We start from the raw sequence: 18478 nt of genomic DNA on the forward strand, positions 1-18478 counted from the left end.
GATGGTATTACTTTGTCCCAAGACCAAGCCTTAAATATAGTAGTAAAAGTTTTGCAGCATGAGGAGACAGTGCCTCTGGAAGGGGTGAGCTCCTGCCACTCATGTTGGTGGATGTATCTTATACATATGGTGGATTTTTGCTGTTATTTCACTGCTTCCCTGACAGATGCCTCATTTGTGGTACTGCAGTGCTCAGCTATTGAGAATGTGCCATATGTGTCTGTATATTCTACCACAGTGGTCTTTATAGGTACAGGTTTCATAAAAATGCTTTTTGCCATCAGTGTGGGAGAAAAAACCAACTCATCAGAAATACTGTCTCGAGCCAGAAGGCAATCTGAGCCCTCTTCTCATCACAGCTGGCTTTAGGAAGAGTAAGAAGGAAATAAGAATGGGGCATGCATACACAATACTCTCCTAAATAACTTCCAGCTTCCAAATGTTTTCACATCAGGGACTTCCTTATCTATATGAAGCTTTTCTTCATTTACTAATCTTCACTGAACTTCTCTTTTGGGAATTTGTTTACTCTTGTCTTAGAATCATGTAAACTTTTAACCCTGACCACTTCCCTTTGGCCACAAGTTCCAGACACCTGTGACCTGCCACCATGAACAATCACTTCCTTTTGCTTGTTTTGAATCTGGCTCTCCAGGCTTCATTAGATGTTCCAGTTCCTGTGCAGGAAGAGGCAGAGAACAGTCAATCCACACCCACGCTTTCCCTGCCACTACTCATTTTGAGGATCATATTTGTGCATAGTCACCTCTTTCTAGACTGAGGTGTCCTATTGTACTGAGTTCTGAGTTCTTCTGCATTGCAATTAATTCAGTATCTTTCATAAGTACTTTTGCTCCTTTTTACACCTCTTTCAAGATTCATAATTTTATTATCCTTTCACATCCCTCACTGCCTTCACAGAAAGCTAGGCTACAGAAAAATCCCTAAACAAAAGTTTTCCAATGTGTGCATCGGTGTGACTTATCTTTGTGGACTAGACAACAAAGCTGAAAGGAAACCTTTTTACAAGAAATTCAGCCATGGGGAGGAATATACTGCTTTGATTGAAACATAACAATCTGAGTGATTTCAAAGGGGAAATGCCTCAGTGCCCTAAGAGAGGTAGGTTCAGATATCCAAGAGAAGTCAGGCAATTAATGTCCTTGGCCTTATGTGGAAATTGGAGACAAGCATCCTGTTATTTATACGAAACTTGAAGGAGCCTGTCTCTGCGTCTTGCCATTTGAAGCAATAGATAAGCATGACATATTTGAAACCTGATTTGTGTATTCATGCTGTTCAATGCTTTGAAAAACTGAAATAAGGAGAGGATATTTAATTTCTTGCCATAATGACTGTGCATCTATCTAAAGCTATATTCTCCCACAACAGATGGACCATTATTACAGGAAAACTTCTCACAAGCTTCACAAGAATTCAGTCTTTTTAATGTAACAATGCAATCATTATCAAGTAGGAGAAGGAAAAGCCAACTAAAAAATAAAGTAAATAAAAAAATATACATTGCCTGAAAATGTCAGTAACAACTGTGGCAGTATTCTACTCAGTTTCCTAATTCAACCTTAAACGGAACACAGTGGCTATGGTGGGAGGATGCTGAACTCCTTTTCATGTACTTGCAACCTGATCAGATCAGTGAGTTTGAGAAGCTAGGCTTGCAAGTACAAATGCAGCCCATTAGCTTCTTCCTCCTCACCACTTTAGAAAACGAGGTGAAAATTAGGTAGAAAAGATATGTAGAAATTCCCTGTCTCCAGTCTTGCTGTGCTTTGGATTTAAATGGACAGATATTTTTTAACTTCTGTTTCCTATCACTCATTTGCTTTTTCTTTCTCCAAAGAAATTAAATAAAAGGGTGGAATTCCAACACCTCTTTGGTTTCCTGGGTGAAACACAAAACGCTAGCCATACTGTATTTGGTAGACATCAATTTTTCTCTACTCTTTTTAAGTATGTATAGTAGTTCTGTCTATTTAAGCTAAAGACTTGTAGCTCCATAGGTTGTGAACACTCCTCACCACTAGAAAGTTGTCTCCCCTTTCACTGAATATACTGAACTCAGGCCCCTTCTGGTATGCAAAAGACGTAGAGCATTTTTAGCATTTGGAATGCAGCTCTCCATGAAAGATGTTTAACAGGCTACTGCTTAAACTTGAGAAGTTTTGTTGTTTACTCCAGAAATGTCTGGAGTCAGTCATGCTTAATAAACTGGATACCTTGGTTTTGGTGGGATAATACATAGAGCTGTGTTTTGCTTAATCTTCTGACTTTGAGCCAAACCAAGCTCTTTTGAGGGGATCTGCCATCACAAACACAGATCTTAAAACAGGAAATTGTCCAAGCAGCCAGGGATCGGGTTAGGAAAGCTAAAGCCCTAAGAGAATTAAATGCAGCCAGAGATGTTAAAAACAAAACGAAAAAGCTTCTATGGATACTCAAAAGATGATGAGGAAAAATATAACTCCTCTCCAGAAGGAAACAGGAAACCTGGTTACCCAGGATATTAGGAAAGCTGAGGTATTCAATGACTTTTTTGCCTCACTCTTCACAGGCAAACACTCTAGGCACACTGCCCAAATCACAGAAGGGAGAATGAAGAACTGCCTGCTGTAGGGGCTCAGGTTTGAGAACTTCTAAAGGGTCTGGAGGTGCACATGTCCATGAGACTTGATGAGGTGCATCCATGGGACCTGAGGGAACTGGCAGATGAACTGGCTAAGCCACTAACCATATCTGAAAAGTTGCGGCAGTCTGGTGAAGTTCTCACTGACTGGGAAAGGGAAAACATAACCCCCATTTCTAAAAAGACTGAAAAAGGAGAACCTGCAGAACTACAGACCAGTTAGTCTCACTTCTATGCCCAGCCCAATCATGGGGCGATCTTCCTGGAAACTATGCTAAGGCACATGGAAAATGAGGAGGTGACTGGTGACAGTCAATATGGCTTCACTAAAGGCAAATTGTGCCTGACAGATCTGGTGGCCCTCTATGGTGGGGTCAGAGTGTTGGTGGATAAGGGAAGAACCACTAGCATCATCTACTGCACCTAGACAAAGCACCTGCCACAGTTGCAGATGATATCCTGGTCTCTGTGCTGGGAAGACATGGATTTGATGGAGCACTCAGGGGATGATGAATGGGCTGCGTGATCACACTGAAGGAATTGTGGTCAGTGGCTTCATGTCCAGTTGGAGACCAGTGATGTGTGGGGATCCTCAGTGCTTGGTATTGGGACAGGGCCCATTTTAACCTCTCTGTGGAGCACACTCTTCTCATATAAAGAATACAGAAACCAAATATGTACCGAGCAACACAACACTCACATTAGAAATGTTACAGACTATCCATATCTTGCTTCTTACCCAGTAAAATGATCTTGAACTGTTAAAAATTCCCAAGAAAGTTCCACCCATTGTGAAGTGTAGGCAAAAAACCCCAATCAGAATGCAGAAAGGGATGGAAATAAAATACTTACCTTTATTTGCATTGTATTAATAGGAGAGCTTGTTTGACAGTTCAATGGTCCATGTGTCTGAATGTGAAGAATATAAAGAAGAAATTCTTCTCTACTGGACATAGGCCAACCAACGTGGAGAACTGTATTGTTGATGGCACTTGGTCCTATATTGTGCAGCTGTCAAAGAAATATGATCAGTACTTTCCAAGGCACTAAATAACAACAAAAAACACTGTAACAACCACCCATATTTTCAAGTTCATAGTGGACACAGCCTTGAAGCATTTAGGGAAGGATATATTCATTATTAATATCGCTTTATTGATGCAGAATCTGTGGCAAGTAGAAGAACCTCTCCACGTTAGTCAAAAAGCTGATGGCAAATACGAGAGAACAGTCTTTTCTGTCTGAGTCTGTATTCAAGAAATCCATCACCTTTCCCATTTTTTCCTACATACGAAGAGTTGAAATGATCTAAAAAAGTATAAAAAATCCCAACCCAAAACACACTAGCAAATAACCCCATAGAAATATAAACAATGAACCTTAACAGATCATTCTTGAAAATAGCCAAAACTTCAGAATACAGAAACAGAGAATACAGAATACAGAATTTTGGAGCACAAGAATAGAAGGTAGAGCAGAACTTAAACTAGCTTCTTTGGTTAAGAACTATATTTTCAACACTGCCAATCTAAATTTCCTCAAACGAAGTAAAGGAACTAGTTTTCCTAAATTAATATTCCAGGACATTATTTTTTCTGGGGAAAATGAGCAAAGATAGAAATAATAAAAGTTTAGAAATCTGGGCTATTAAAATAGTTTCCTTATATCAGTTTACAGTTTGAAAACAATGACAACAGGAGTCCGGACATGTGTTGTCACTGGGCATGAAGAGTTAAAGAAGCTGAATGGACCTTTATATAAAATTTCTAGAGATGTGAGAATCTCCTTTTTTAAATTTGCAGAATTTTTGTGACTGATGACCTTTAGCTACAACTAAATAAAAAGCCCTTTCAATCTTACTTCTTCTGGGAGACTGCTTGGTCTTTTCCATGCTTTGCTGATATAAACTATGTAAGTGGTTTCCTTAGTAACTGTAACTAATCACTGTAATAATTTTAATACATTTGAAGTCACAAATACAGTTTCACAAACAATCCAAATGCTTGAGACAGGATGATTTGTTAAGTATTTTTCAGTTTAGAGGAATGTGTTAAGATGAGGAATTCACATATGATAATTTGTATTTTACAGTTGTATTCACTACACTTTAGTAGGTCATGCAAATTGTAATCCTACACTGCTGATTAGGCTCAATTGCTTATGTTTTCTTGAGGGCTAGTTTGTGAATTATAACCATATGTGAAGCCCTCAGTTTTACCCTCTAGAATAAAGGCCATCCATCAGATTTTAAAGATGGCTTCTATTCCATATAGTTCACTCAATGCCCTTTTTCTAAGCTGAACTCTTTTAATTGATGAACCATCCATAGGAAAAAAAACCAACAAAAATACAAGGTAAAAATATGTGTACTTCAAACATTACAAGTTATTTTCAACAGAAAAATTTCTGAGGTAACAAATTACATGTATGTCTACATTTTTTTTTTCAGTTAGCTAAATGTCAAAGAAAACATTTTTTCCAGTACACAGCATGCACAGCTTCTAATGAGAAGACACTTGAAATTGATTATAAAGAACTTCTAAGGACTGTTTTTAATTCTTGTCAAACACCCAAAATGTTTATAAATCCCTTTAATATCTAAGACAGACTCCTAGCATAAACTAATATCTCCTCCACTCACTGGAACAGATAATGGGGTTGTGAATTCCCAGATTAAATTTGGGTCATGTGCTAAAGTCAGAGTATTTACATGGCTTCATCTAGCTACAGATAAAGACAATAAAGCAAATTCATCAGGAATTCAGTGGGGGCAGCATGAGGTCCTGTGGCATAATTTTTACCTCATAGATGTGTTCTACTAAAGGGCCAACTTCTTCTTCTTTTGTAGGTTGATCTTTGGGTTCCCAGTTGTGAAGTGGCAAAATAATTGTTGGGGGGTGAGACACTCTGTAATATACAAACCAGGTTAAAACAGTAACTCTTACCAGTGACTAACTGCATTGGCTTTTTAAAAAAATAAATATTGACCAACTATTAAGATCTGAGACTCCAAAGCCTTGTTATTTGGGCACATTAATTAGAATTAGGTGAGGTGAATGCTACAATGCCTCCATAAAATATGACCCTATCCTTGCAAATGAGTGAAGGTGCGCACTTAGTGTCTTACTTCCTGTGATGGATTGCTCTTTCCAGACAAGAGTGTATCTCTGTTTGGAGAGAGGAATCCATTTTTTTGGGCATTTATATCATTCTCACTGATGAGACACCTGAATACATTATCCAAAAAAGTAGAGTAAATAAATGTATTTTTCTATTTCCATTTAAAGCCTGTAGGTGTTTAATGCTATGCATCTTTCTTCCCTAGAATACATCTTTAGATATTTCTTTAACTGTTCTGACTGTAAATTTCTATAACATCTATTATTATTCCTTTAAAAAGCCTTGCAAAGTAGCCTATCCCATCTTACAGATGGGAAACAGAGTTATTTTGTCTTCTGTAAAGTCATAATGGAAATTGGTGCACTGAGAAACAGAATTCAGGACCAGAGTCTAAAAGAGTGCTCCAGGCCTTCCAACTGCTTTGTGAACAAAGTGGCAGTTAATGCATTCCCTAAAATATTGTTGCAACTTGCAACACATATATAAAACATAAGCAAGGAAAACTGTGACTTAATATCTGACATCTTTCCAGCTGTTTTTTAATTTTTCCTTTTCTTCTCTATCTGACCTTAAGAAAGTAGTCTTTTGTTAACATTTTTATTTGAATTACAAATAAAAATTGGAATTTCATTGTACTGGTCCCATTCAGATGCCAATTAAACCTCACTCAGTTGTTCAGAAGTTGGGAAATCAGATCGCAAGAATTTCTTTTAGCATGATAGGTCAGTTCTGGCACAGACATCTGTCATCTACAAGTATTGCATATAGGTCTTGGTGCTAAAATGGTATTACCCTTTCTTTGCCAGGGTCAACTCTCACTCAGTTTTGCTGGTTTATGGAGTTTTTAGCTGAAAGAAAATCCATAAAATTTCAGTGTTGGTTCAGCCAAAGCTGCAGTTTTACTAACAGAAAACTGTTAAAAAACAATCGTTGATTTTTTTTAGAGTGTAAAATTTGAATAACATGATGGACTTCTAGGCACTTATGTAAATTACTTTAGAGTGGCCCTGCTGCAGATTGCCCCTTGAAGAAAAGATTGGATGGTTTTGTTGCAAATGCTGAAAAAATACTATTGGAAGACACAAACTGTTTTCAATTGCAGCTCTTAAGTCATATACAATGAACGAAACGTCTGAAAGAAAATTTTCTACAGTATACAGCTTCTCAAAGAAGCAAGTAATCCCAGAGAAGAACAGCTTAATACCATCCAGCTGAAGTACAATTCTTTGTGAAGTTTGGTGAATTCTGGAGTATCCTGCTAACTCTTAATACTTCCTCGAATTTCGAAATGCCAGCAATTTGTACTAACAAGTATGCTAGAGGACAAACTCACAAGCCAACCCTAATAATAAAAGACACTCAACATATTAATTTAAAAAGTAATTTCTGATTGGGTACTTAGCTTAAGTTTCACAAATCATCTTGTTTCCAGTATGAATTTTAATTATTGATTGCTGCTGAAGAATAGAAACTTCAGGGTGTTGTTACAAAAGCCAAGACACATAGACCCTTAATCTACCACAAGAAATTGCAAATCAGAAACTGTACAGAGAAAAAAAGAAGACATGCTGAGTTTTCAAAACTCAGTGTTTTCTACTGCACTACCAGGGAAGTATTCTTATCCATGGAATTACAAACAGCAAAGTATAAATTTAGACATTAAATTAAGATTAGTGTAGCGTATATAAGAACATTTATTTTAATAGAATTTATAGTTATTTTGAGGACTTCTGCTATTGACATGAAAGTAGCAAAATTAGGTCAAATGAAAAACAAATTCGCTCTTTTCACAATTTTATGTTGCATTAACTTGGGAGTATTTTTAACACTTGACTGATTTATTAGATAAGGACTTTTAGGTGACAATTATCATGAAACAAGAGGACTGAAAAAATAAGATAAATGAAGTATGGCCCACAGAAAAGGCTTATATGGGAATATACAATAAAAATTCTGCCAGCTCCAAATCCTCTCAGTCCAAATTACTTCTTTCCTGAATCCCTCATTCCTCAAGTGTTTTTTCAGTGGTGAGAGATAACAATGACTATACTAAAACTCCTACATTTTTATAGACAAAAAGGTAAGCAGAATAATCAAATCTTAATTATCAAAGCAACTGTGTATTGAACTATTTAGGGAGTTATGTGAATTTTCTTTTAAAGAGGATATTGAAGATATCTTTCTTTCTCACAGAGGAAGTATGTGCAAGTCTATCTGCATATATGCATATGCACAATTTCATAACTACTTACTTTTCCTCAGTAAAATGTACAATGCATCCAGTTCCACTCTATGCAACTCTCAAAAGAGAAATAAAGAAGCTAATGCAAGATATTTTCCAGTCCAAATGTGGACACAGTCTCTCTTTTATTTTTATCTAGGAAACAGTGAGCAATTCCCTTGGAACTGCATGTTTTAGCATCTCTGAGTAATTAGCAAAATCTGTCAACAAAGCAGTTGGGAATGCTATAGCTTATAAGAAAACTAAAATACTCAAGAGGAAAGAAACTGGAAGTTTTTCAATTAAGTAATTCCTCTGTATTTAATAACCTGTTTCTTAGAACTGCAGGCAGCAACTCAAGCAACTTTTTCCACTTATCACCAAGCTCATAAGAACTGAGGATTTTGTGGTCATTTTTCAGTCTATCTACTTACCTGTTACAGAAAGTTTCATTTAAAAAGACACACTATGACACAGAAAAAGCATGATGCAGGCAAAACTTCCAAAGAGTCTTCAAAGAACAAAAAGTTTGTAAGACTTTTTTATTAAAGTGAGGAGAGACTTCACTGAAAAAATAGAATCCACAGCACTGGAAGCCATCCTTACTGGGAAGTCCTGTATATGTAACCATAACTGTTCTAGTCTGAAATTCCAGACAGTCCTCAGCCTGGGTGTTCACCCATGGCAACACCTAGTAACCACTGGCTCCCAACACTTCCTCATATCTATAGCCCATTAAATAACACCTTTGATTCTTTTTTCCTCATCCTCTACTTCTATATTACAGATTTTGTATTTTTTGCCTCTTTTTCTATCCAGCTCATTTCCTTAGATCACCAGACAGAAAATGAAATAATATTCTCACTTCTGTTCTTATTAAGCATGTTGCCTGTCAAGTGCTCCTTTTCAGAAATAAAATAATTGACATATATCCACACAGTCTGAGTGCCAGCCTTTTTTTCCCACCTGACTAGTTTTAGGGTCTTCTTAACATGGAACACACAAAATATGATGAAAAATCCTTTAAAAATCTCTCTGATTTAGACTGAATATTAGACCAGATTAAAGCAGATTGACTGAATATTACAGCAGAAAACATGTTCTCTGTGATCTGCAAAATTATTTGACTTATTGCTAGCACTAGGTAGTCATATTGTCTCAGAAGTGACAACAATAAATACATTTTTATAAATTAAAAAACCTATAAACAAGTGCATTTTTATTTGTTTACATCTAAGGCAGCTCCTTGAGGTGCATCATGTAAGAGACATCTGCCTCTCTTGCATCAGCCAAGCCTCATGGCCTGACTGTGGAAGTGAATTTGGGCCTTGTAGCCCCTGTTCAACCCTTGCAGAGCTGATAATGGTTAAGGGATTTTTTGAGTTGTAGTTTCATAAGAGGAGATGTAGGAGATGTAATAGGCCAGAAAAAAAACCAAAACCACCAAAACAAAAAACAAAAACCACAACACTGGGGGCAATTACTTGCTTTAAAAAGGCATCCTCCAGGCTTCCTCTAGTATGCCAGAATAGGAGTCTGGTTCCAAGATTTTACAGGGTACTCTAATATTCTTATAAAATCTTAGAATCATTTAGGTTGGAAAGAACCTAAAAGATCATCAAGTCCAACTATAAAACTAGTTCTGTCAAGTTCACTATTAAATCATGTCCCTCAATGCCAGATCTACATGTCTTTTCAGTATCTCCCAGGATAGTGATTGTACCACTTCCCTGAGGAGCTTCCAGTGCTTGACAATTCCTTTTGTGAAGAAAATTTTCCTAACATCTAAACTGAACCTCCCCTGCTGCCACTAGAGGCCATTTCATCTTGTCCTGCCATTTGTTACCAGGGAGAGAAGACTGACTCCCACCACACTACCACCTCCTTTCAGTTAATAGTAGAGAGCAGTAAGGTCTTCCTGAGCCTCCTTTTCTCCAGGCTGAACACCCCAGGCTCCCTCAGCTGCTCCAGGCTCTTCACCAGCTTTGTTGCTCTTTGCTGGACTTGCTCCAGTACCTCAATGTCCTTCTTGTAGTGAGGGGTACAAAAATGATTATTCGAGGTGTGGCCTCACCAGTGCCAAGTACAGAGGGCTGATCAATGCCTGCTGGCCACAGGTCTGATACAAGTCAGGATGCTGTTGGCCTTCTTGGCGACAGTGCTGGTTCATGTTCAGCTGGCAATTATCACCTATTTGCATTTTATAATTTCCAAAACTAAGCTGTATATGAAAACAGAGATAGAAATGGTAATCTTTGATCGTATCTTATGCTTCTTTAATTTTGGTATACTTTGTGTCAGTGAACAGTTTATCATAACTCATTTCTGACTCATCCTTCCTCCAAAGGCCTCACTCTGCTCTCCATTAGTACATGCCTTGCCATAATGTATTTCACATTTCCAGCCATAAAAGCACTAGATTCTTTTTGGTATTCAGCATTAAATATCTAAGTGGCTGCACAAGAAGACCTACACATACGAGCCGGCATTTTATATTAGTAACATCCATGCACAATTTGAATGCCCAAATAAAATGTTGGCTCTGACAGGTGATATCACAATGTGAGATTCTGTAGGTTGCTGTCTTTGCACAGACACTCAATAAGTCTGTAGTGGTTCCATCCTGCAAGGCTTGCAGGGGTGAAACCCAGGTGTACTAGATGGATAAGGCATTTAGGTTTATAATATACCAAAAGATTCACTACACGGGATTATGATATGCAGAAAGATTCTGTAAAAAAGTAGTTATCATAATGAGTTGAAATAGTTGAATACTTACCCTCTGATCTGTACTTGAGCCATAGCACTGATGTTGATATTGAGGTTCACTAAATTGCTGGTGGGATTTATCTTGTTAGAACTGAAAAAAATAGGTACAAGTCTTAACATAGGTTTTATATCAGAACTCTAGATTATTGTATCACTCAATTCACAAGGCCCACTGGACATACTACAAAATGGGATTCCTATTGCCACTCTTCAGTCTTACAGGACACTGGTATTTAAGCTGCATACTATTTGAACTCATCACATATTTAATAATATCTTCAACTCAAGCTTACTTTAAAGAATCCTGTGATGATGAATAAGATTATTCAAATTTATTAGGTTCAGGGTATCATGTAAATTCTCTTGTACAACTTGGCTATCTGTATAGATAAAGGTATCTTTATAGAATACAAGTTTGTTTCATGCATTTCAGGAAGGCAGTGTTAATGAACAAGACAGGCTTTGTCTGAATAAAATTTACTTTTATGACTCTTCAAACTTGTGACTCTTGCATGACAGAGTCTTTGGGGAAAAAGAACCATGATTAACTGTTTCTTTCAGTTTCTTATTTTCTTGCCTTCCCTATCTGGAGTGCTTATATTTTTAAAGCCACTTAGCAGTGAAAACAAATCTCTGTGTTTAAAATCTAGAGCTCTCAGTCATCTTATTGTCTTTTCTTATTGCAAATCCTTAGTAATAAAGGTAGTTTCTCTTACTTCAAAAGGCTGCTCCTGTGATTATAATCCATTCATATAAAGAAAGGGTTGCAGGTTCAAATTAATGAAGATAGTGAAGTAATTATAGACTTAGAATTTATTTAATTATGGGATTAGAGACACTAAATATGGATTTTTTTTTCAGTCAAGTGTGGTCTTCCTTGCTCCATGAACACTAAGTTTACTGTTTATTGTTTACTAAGTTTATTGCTGTCCCAGTGTGCTGTTATCGCATCTGGGTAGCATCAGTCAATGGAAACATTCAGAGGAGGTCAGCATTCCCAGTGACTGACTCCTGAGAAGTAAAGAGAAACACTGCTTTGATCCAGGCTTTCTGGTCACAGATTGCTAAAATTAAGAGCAGCTCTAATTTGTTTGTAAACTAATGCAGATTCCCATCAAACATTATTTAAACTTTTACATAATCCTCTAAAACCATTGTTTTGAGTATAAATGTACAAAAAATATTTAAAGTATAAAACCTTTTGGACCACTACTTTGTTAGAATAAGCTGCTCTCCAATTTGCATATTCATCCTATTTTCCATAGAGTTAAAATACAAGTTTTGGTCATATATATCTGGTATTCAAACCTTGTTCATCCTTTATGGCATTTTTTAGAGAAAAAAATAGTTTAAATAAAAGTGCCAAGACATCTCTCTCTCTAAGGGGTACATAACTGCGTAGCAACATCCACATCAGAAAAGGAATCAGATTTCAAGACACTACTCATCCTCTGCTTATTTCTTAAAAGTAATGAACTTCAGTCTTCCAAACCAAAATTTCCCCTTGATTTTTTGAAGCAAATTAAAGTTCTCTATTTTGAATAAATAAAAGTAGGACTTAAATTCAGACATATTCTTGCACCCATTTAGGCAATTTCCTCTTTTTGCCTCATGGAGTTATGTTCCCTTTTTCTTTTAGGATTGTTTTACCTGATCCTTGTTCACTAAGGACATAGAAACAGACAAACTGTTCTACTGCTTGTGAATGAATGTACAAAGCAGTGAGTTTTAACTGTAGGGTACATTCTCCATGCAAGAAATTTTAGTCTTTTACTCTCTACTTTTTTGTTGTTTTTTAAATAGCTGTGTGCTCTTTTGCATTTTCATAACAGTTTGTAGCCGAACACATTTCTTTCCTTTACATTTTAGGGAGTCACACTTGTGGAGGAAGTATAAGATGTTATTGTCTCCTGAAGTGCAGACTTATTCCTCAAGAAATTCTTATCCCTTTTTAAAAAGTTACCTACATTCAACTCTTATTTCTCAGACAGATTCAACTACCCAAAAAGCTCTGGATCACCCCAGTTTCACAGCCTGGAAAGGGTAGTGACATGAGCCTTAGATAGTCACTTAAAACTATTGCTTGCATTAAGAAATGAATAGTGGCATGAACAGGGGACCTACAAGGTAAATGTCGTGTCTCTCTCCAGAGGAGCTCATGTCCAGGTTTGCATGATCCCCAGCCAGATTCCAGGGACAGGGCTGAGGCCTGACCAGGCGCCTAATGGACTTCTGTGGCATTGCTGTGCCCTTCCTGAGTTTCTGCATGTCCTTTCCTTGCAAGGGTTACATTATGGAGACGTGACTTAAACATTTTAAATGTCTCACTTATTTACCATGATGAACATGATCAAGGCCCTCATTAAAGGCCAGACATTAGCAATTAAGTCTCTGCATGTGGGGCAGAGAGGGCCCCATACAGAACTCCAGTGTGCATTTGATGAGGACAGATGGAGCAGAAGCCCTGCCACCTACTGAAAAAGTCCCAGGTTTATCCTAACCTAGCTCACTCTGTGCTTTTTTGTCCCTGTGGAAGAAGTAGTCCTCAGCATAAAACATAAGATTCTACAGTATTAATATGTGAGGCCCACAAATGGGGAGGAATCTTATGGAAAAATTACAAAGGTTCACCTGCATCAAACTGAAACAATTCTCTCCATGCCAGTAAATCTGCTGAGCAGATTTTAACTGCTTTCCTTTTATTTTCTAAATTTTTGTGAGGAAGAAGCATGTCTGGTTTAATTCAGAGCATAATATGTTTTTACATATTCACCTTTGTTACAAAAGGATTACTGTTTATTAATTCTGAAATAGAAAGTAAAGTTTGGATTTGTCAAATCTGTAGAAGATCCTTGGATTATTGACCAAAATCATTTAACCTGAATTTTAAATAAATAAGACTGATTTTTCTAACAGCTAACAAGGCCCCAACCTCAAAAATCCTCCTGACATAAGCTACCATTGGAAAGCCCCTGAAATAATTACTGATACTCAAGAGGGACCTCATTATATAATTAACTCCACATGCCAATAGGAATTCATCATTTAAATAACCACACTCTTGATAAAACATCTAACCTTTTTATTTGCAGCTCAAAATTGATGCTGAAATCTGCATTTTCAAAATGCTGAACAGAAAATCGAATGCCTGTGGAGAACTGAGAAAAAAACAAAACAGGTTACTAGAAACAGTTGATCTCTCCAGATCAATAAAGCATTACAATTCAACATTGCATTTCACAGACTCATACTGGATACAGTTGCTTTTTAAAATTAGTATGAAAAAAAATCATCTACTTGTTCTCAGGAAAAAATACCATCCCGCCTGTGTATGTCACCAGATGGAAAACTTGGCTGGAGAGAGGAAAGATCAGAGGAACAGAGAAGCACATTCCCAAGAATACAGCAGTGGGCCCTTCCTCATCCAGACAGTCTTTGCTTTGCCAAGCCAAGCCAAAAGAAAATAACAGTTGTCTGGCAGCTCTCATCCCTGCCTCCATCCATGCACGCCTTTGTCCAGGTCTGCAGGGCCTCCTGGTGCCTCTACTGTCTCTGCACCTGGGAGCTCTGTGCTGCATGCTTTAGGTGTTGGGACGCTACTGAGCACCTGAGGCAAAATTAGCAGCAAAATTAGTTTTAATTTACTTTTAGTTTGATTCTTTTTTCTTTTGCAGTTCTGTTAAGTGAGATACAGCTTCAAATTTATATTTGCAGTTCAATTTGCCACAACTTGGAGTGACCAGAGGAGAGAGTAAAACACACAGTTCCCAAAACTGAGGGAGGTAAGTGCTTCCACTGGTGCTGCCATGCGTTTAAGCAGACCTGGCTTCCTCCCTTTGACAATTTCCATTTGCTTTGCAAGACTAGCAGGGATAAGCAGATCAAGTTTATTCAGAAGAGAGAAGAGCTAACTAGAGAAGGAATATACAAAAGCCCATGGGGGGGGTTTCTGTAAGCCTCTTGTAGGACATACTTACAGTCCCAGTGGGTAAGTGGCAGGTGAGTAACAGGAGATGCCATCTGCCCCCAATATGAAATTAATTGAATTCTACTGCAATGTTTAAATTACTGTTTTCATTATTTCAGATGCACATTTTAAATCTGAAAATCTTCAAAATGTGTATTTTGCAATTCCCACAACTTCTCATTCCCCCTCTACCTTCCATCTGGCCTTATGGCAGAATTTTTTGCCAGATAACATGAACATTGTACTTCCATTTTTTTAAAAAGGATGGTAACACACAGATATATCCTCCATGTGGAGAAGCAATCTTCCTGAGAAATTAATAAAAAAACATCAGGAAATGAGGACATAATTTTCTCATTTCTGCCAGTGTCTGACTAGATTGGGGACTGGGGGGGAGGAGGGGAGGGGGAGAAAAACAAGAGTTGTCTGCTTGTCATAATTTCCTTAGAATATTTAACGAAACCTTGTCAACAACAGGACAGGACACACCAATGTAAGGACTTACGTTCAGCATCATTGAAGATGAGGAATTTATGTTCAACATCATTGAAGATGAGGAATTTTCCTCTGTGGATGTGGTTTTATATGTTAAAGCAATTCCTTTTTCTCACCCATTTTTTTCATTCAATTCTCCTATTTCTTCATTTGCAGTGGTGCAACGCAATCCATCACCAGAACAAAACTTATCTAACATGTTTCAACTACTTTCAGCCAACTCATGCTGAAGAAATACTGCCATCATAAATGGAATGGTGAGTTCAAATCTTTGAATTCTGATTATCTTAATCAGAAGTCATAGTTACAGTTGATGTCTCCTTTTTGAAGCAAAATCTTTCAGATGAAAAGACAGTTCTCATTAAATTACTCAGAAGTTGAATAGCTGACTTGGAATAGAGATGTACGTTCTTTTTAATTTTAATCTCACTTTTTTGAGATATTAGCAACTCTTTTGATAATCCATTCATCTTTAAAAATCTAACTTTCTTTAGTCTTTTAGACAAAAAAAAATCCAATTATTAAACTCACCATTTCTCTTACTGTTTTTACTAACCAGTCTAAATAAATTTGTTTCCACTTATAGCAAAAAAAGATCTGATGAATCAAAGATAAAATTTTCATCAGACAGAGCAGACATGAACTGCAGTTTTGATGATCTATTACACCCCTGAGGCTTAATTCCCTATTTAATAGTGAAACACACTCCTACTGTACAACCCTAATAAGTTGCAGATGTTGTCTTTGTACAATCATGGGACTTTGTTAATGTCAAGTAACCCTTGACATTGCTACTAATAATGGGGCAAAGATGCTCACATGCCCTTGCTGAAAACCCACTGAGGCCAAAGGAGTTTAACTTGCTTGAACCTATAACTTAGCAATTAGTCAACATCCTTATTTTAGTAGGACATAAATTTTATCAGAACAGTTTTTTAACTTAAAATTTTCAAAGTGAAGTTAGTTTAAAATTAAAATTGCATTATTTCCATGTTTTTAACCTCATGTATCTTTGAAATACATGATATTTCTGCTATTACTAATAAGTTTTAACCCATTATGTTTGACAGGATTTAGGAATATGCTGGGAGACAGAGGTGTAGCTTTTTTTGAAGTGTCTTGGAGTGCATAAGAAAGACAAAACCTGGCGCTCTTGAAGAATCAGTTTGGTACATACCAAGAAATAGGCAAGATCTTCCAAGCCTCCAGTCTTCAAACCTTGTTTCTATTAAACTTATCTATTAGAATTTTCTCACTTGCTAATGCCACTGAACAGGCATTAGGAAGCTTGTCAGTTTGATCCATTTCCATGTCATAAATAAGTATGTTGAGCAATCTTTGCCAGTGAGATGTTGTCAGATATTTAGTTTGCATTTTGGGCCATTTGGCATTGAGGTTTTCCTTACCAATTCTTTTTATCATAATTTTTACTTTTACATAATTGGGTTTTTTTTTTAACTTTAAAGATATTACTGAAAAGGTGAAGTATTTTTTTGTGGTCAGTAAACAGTTTTAAGACACAGATGACATAATGAATTTTGAAGATGTTAAGACTACCACCCTGTAGTCTGCTGCAGTAATATCCCATAGATTATATTACAAAACCCTGACATAACCCTCATACTCAGAAGTTGATCTTCCAGAGCTCAAGAATTCTAGGATTTCAGGGTGCTGGCAAGTCATTAAGGTGACTCAATAGTTAAAGAGTTTTAGGAATGTTCAATTTTGACCTAACCCTTCCTTCCCACTCACAACTTCCACAAAGAGTGCCTTTCTGACTATTTTGTGAATAACTGATCTCCTGCCAGAGCAGAATTGTTTTGCAAAACTGGAAATGGATCAGAGCAACATTCTGAGATTTATGCAGTTTGTACAAAGGGCTGGTATTTTGCTTTTGGAAGTACATTTCCATCATAAATATGTTTGGACTGAAAAAACACAAGTCCTTTCACCTTTACTGAGTGTCCAGGAGAGCTGGCTTCAAAGATAAACTTAGGATTTAGGATTTCACTTACTCTAATCAAACCATGTTGCCATCTGGCTTTGAAACGCTCTACCCTTGTATGCCTCAATTTTAATGGGCTGGATTATTTTGTTATAAAGTAGAAACCCCTTGAATATGTTATGAACCCTGCTGTTTTATTCTGTTACTTCTCTCTTTATGAAGTAGGTTGTTTAGGAGTATCTAGTAATGGAACTTACAGCAGTCCTGGAGTTGATTCTGAAGAAAAGGATTAGTTAGGCTGTGAAAATTCATAAAGAGACAGGTGAGAGTAGTAATGTTTTAGAGGCCACCAAATGTCATTCCTGAAGTCCTCACACTGCTAGCACTTTGGGTGAAGGATGATGTGGAAACAGGGCTTTGGATTCAAAGGGAGGAGTATGAGGGTGTATAGTCTAACACTTCTACACTTAGACCTTTCCCTCACTTATGCTTATGACAATATGCAAACTACAAAGATTTTCTTCTTGGTATACAAATTAGTGTCTCTCGTGTTTGGTCTTTCTTTTCTCTTCCAGCCCAAAGAGTTTTATGCTCTCCCTCCCCACTCCACTACATCCCAGTCACCCACAATATTCTTGCCTATGTCCTTCCCAGAAAATGTTTATAGTAATCTCTCCAGACTTCTAGTTCAAAGTAGTTCAATGGAGAAGGATCCTCACCAGGAAGATTCCTTTTCCCAGGAGGTCCATCACGTAGAGTTCAATTTTCATTTTCCACATCCCTGTAGTCCCAAAGAATCTCTGGGACTGCCTGTGACCATGCTAGCAGGTGACTCTATGAGACACTTGCTGTCATTCACTTCCTAAAGTTCTGTGGCTGATCTGAGGCTATATCTGAGCTCCAAAGAAGCTTATTCTAGTCCCAATCTCCAATGATATGACCCATTTTGCTCTTCTGCCAAGGGTCAGACATGAACTGCTTCAAGATTAAAAAAGGCCAGGAAAGCCTCCCTCTATAGAGAGGCTGAAAATTGAAATATTGATCTTCATGGGATAAACCTTAACTTAGTAGGGATTTTGAAAATACTAAAGAAATTTGCTTTGGTTTCTTTGCAAAGCCATAGGTTCAATATGAAATTCAAGCAGTAGTAGTTTTCAATTAAAAGCTGTTATTTATTCCTGATATATGTTGATGTTGTTGATTGCTTCATTTTTATTAGGACAGTTTTTTATCAGGTATCCGTATTTGGATTATTTTCTTTTAGTTAAATATTCATAGAACTTATGAATTTATGAGAAACACTAAGTTCCTCTACAA

The 18478-nt window shown here is 37.1% G+C and overlaps 1 protein-coding gene across 1 annotated transcript in view; it reads right to left on the minus strand.

Annotated features, from left to right (window-relative positions):
- The window catches only part of ITGA8 (integrin subunit alpha 8), a 114614-nt gene that overhangs the window by 32532 nt on the left and 63604 nt on the right, over nucleotides 1-18478 (minus strand). The window contains exons 22-25 of the mRNA XM_063412969.1: nucleotides 13833-13912; nucleotides 10765-10845; nucleotides 5446-5551; nucleotides 3497-3655 (exon numbers count right to left, since the gene is read on the minus strand). Of these exons, the coding sequence (XP_063269039.1) occupies nucleotides 3497-3655; nucleotides 5446-5551; nucleotides 10765-10845; nucleotides 13833-13912 (426 nt within the window). The remainder of the gene's footprint in view (nucleotides 1-3496; nucleotides 3656-5445; nucleotides 5552-10764; nucleotides 10846-13832; nucleotides 13913-18478) is intronic.

Source organism: Prinia subflava, chromosome 1 (genome assembly GCF_021018805.1).
Source record: "Prinia subflava isolate CZ2003 ecotype Zambia chromosome 1, Cam_Psub_1.2, whole genome shotgun sequence".
NCBI classification, from domain to species: Eukaryota; Metazoa; Chordata; class Aves; order Passeriformes; family Cisticolidae; genus Prinia; species Prinia subflava.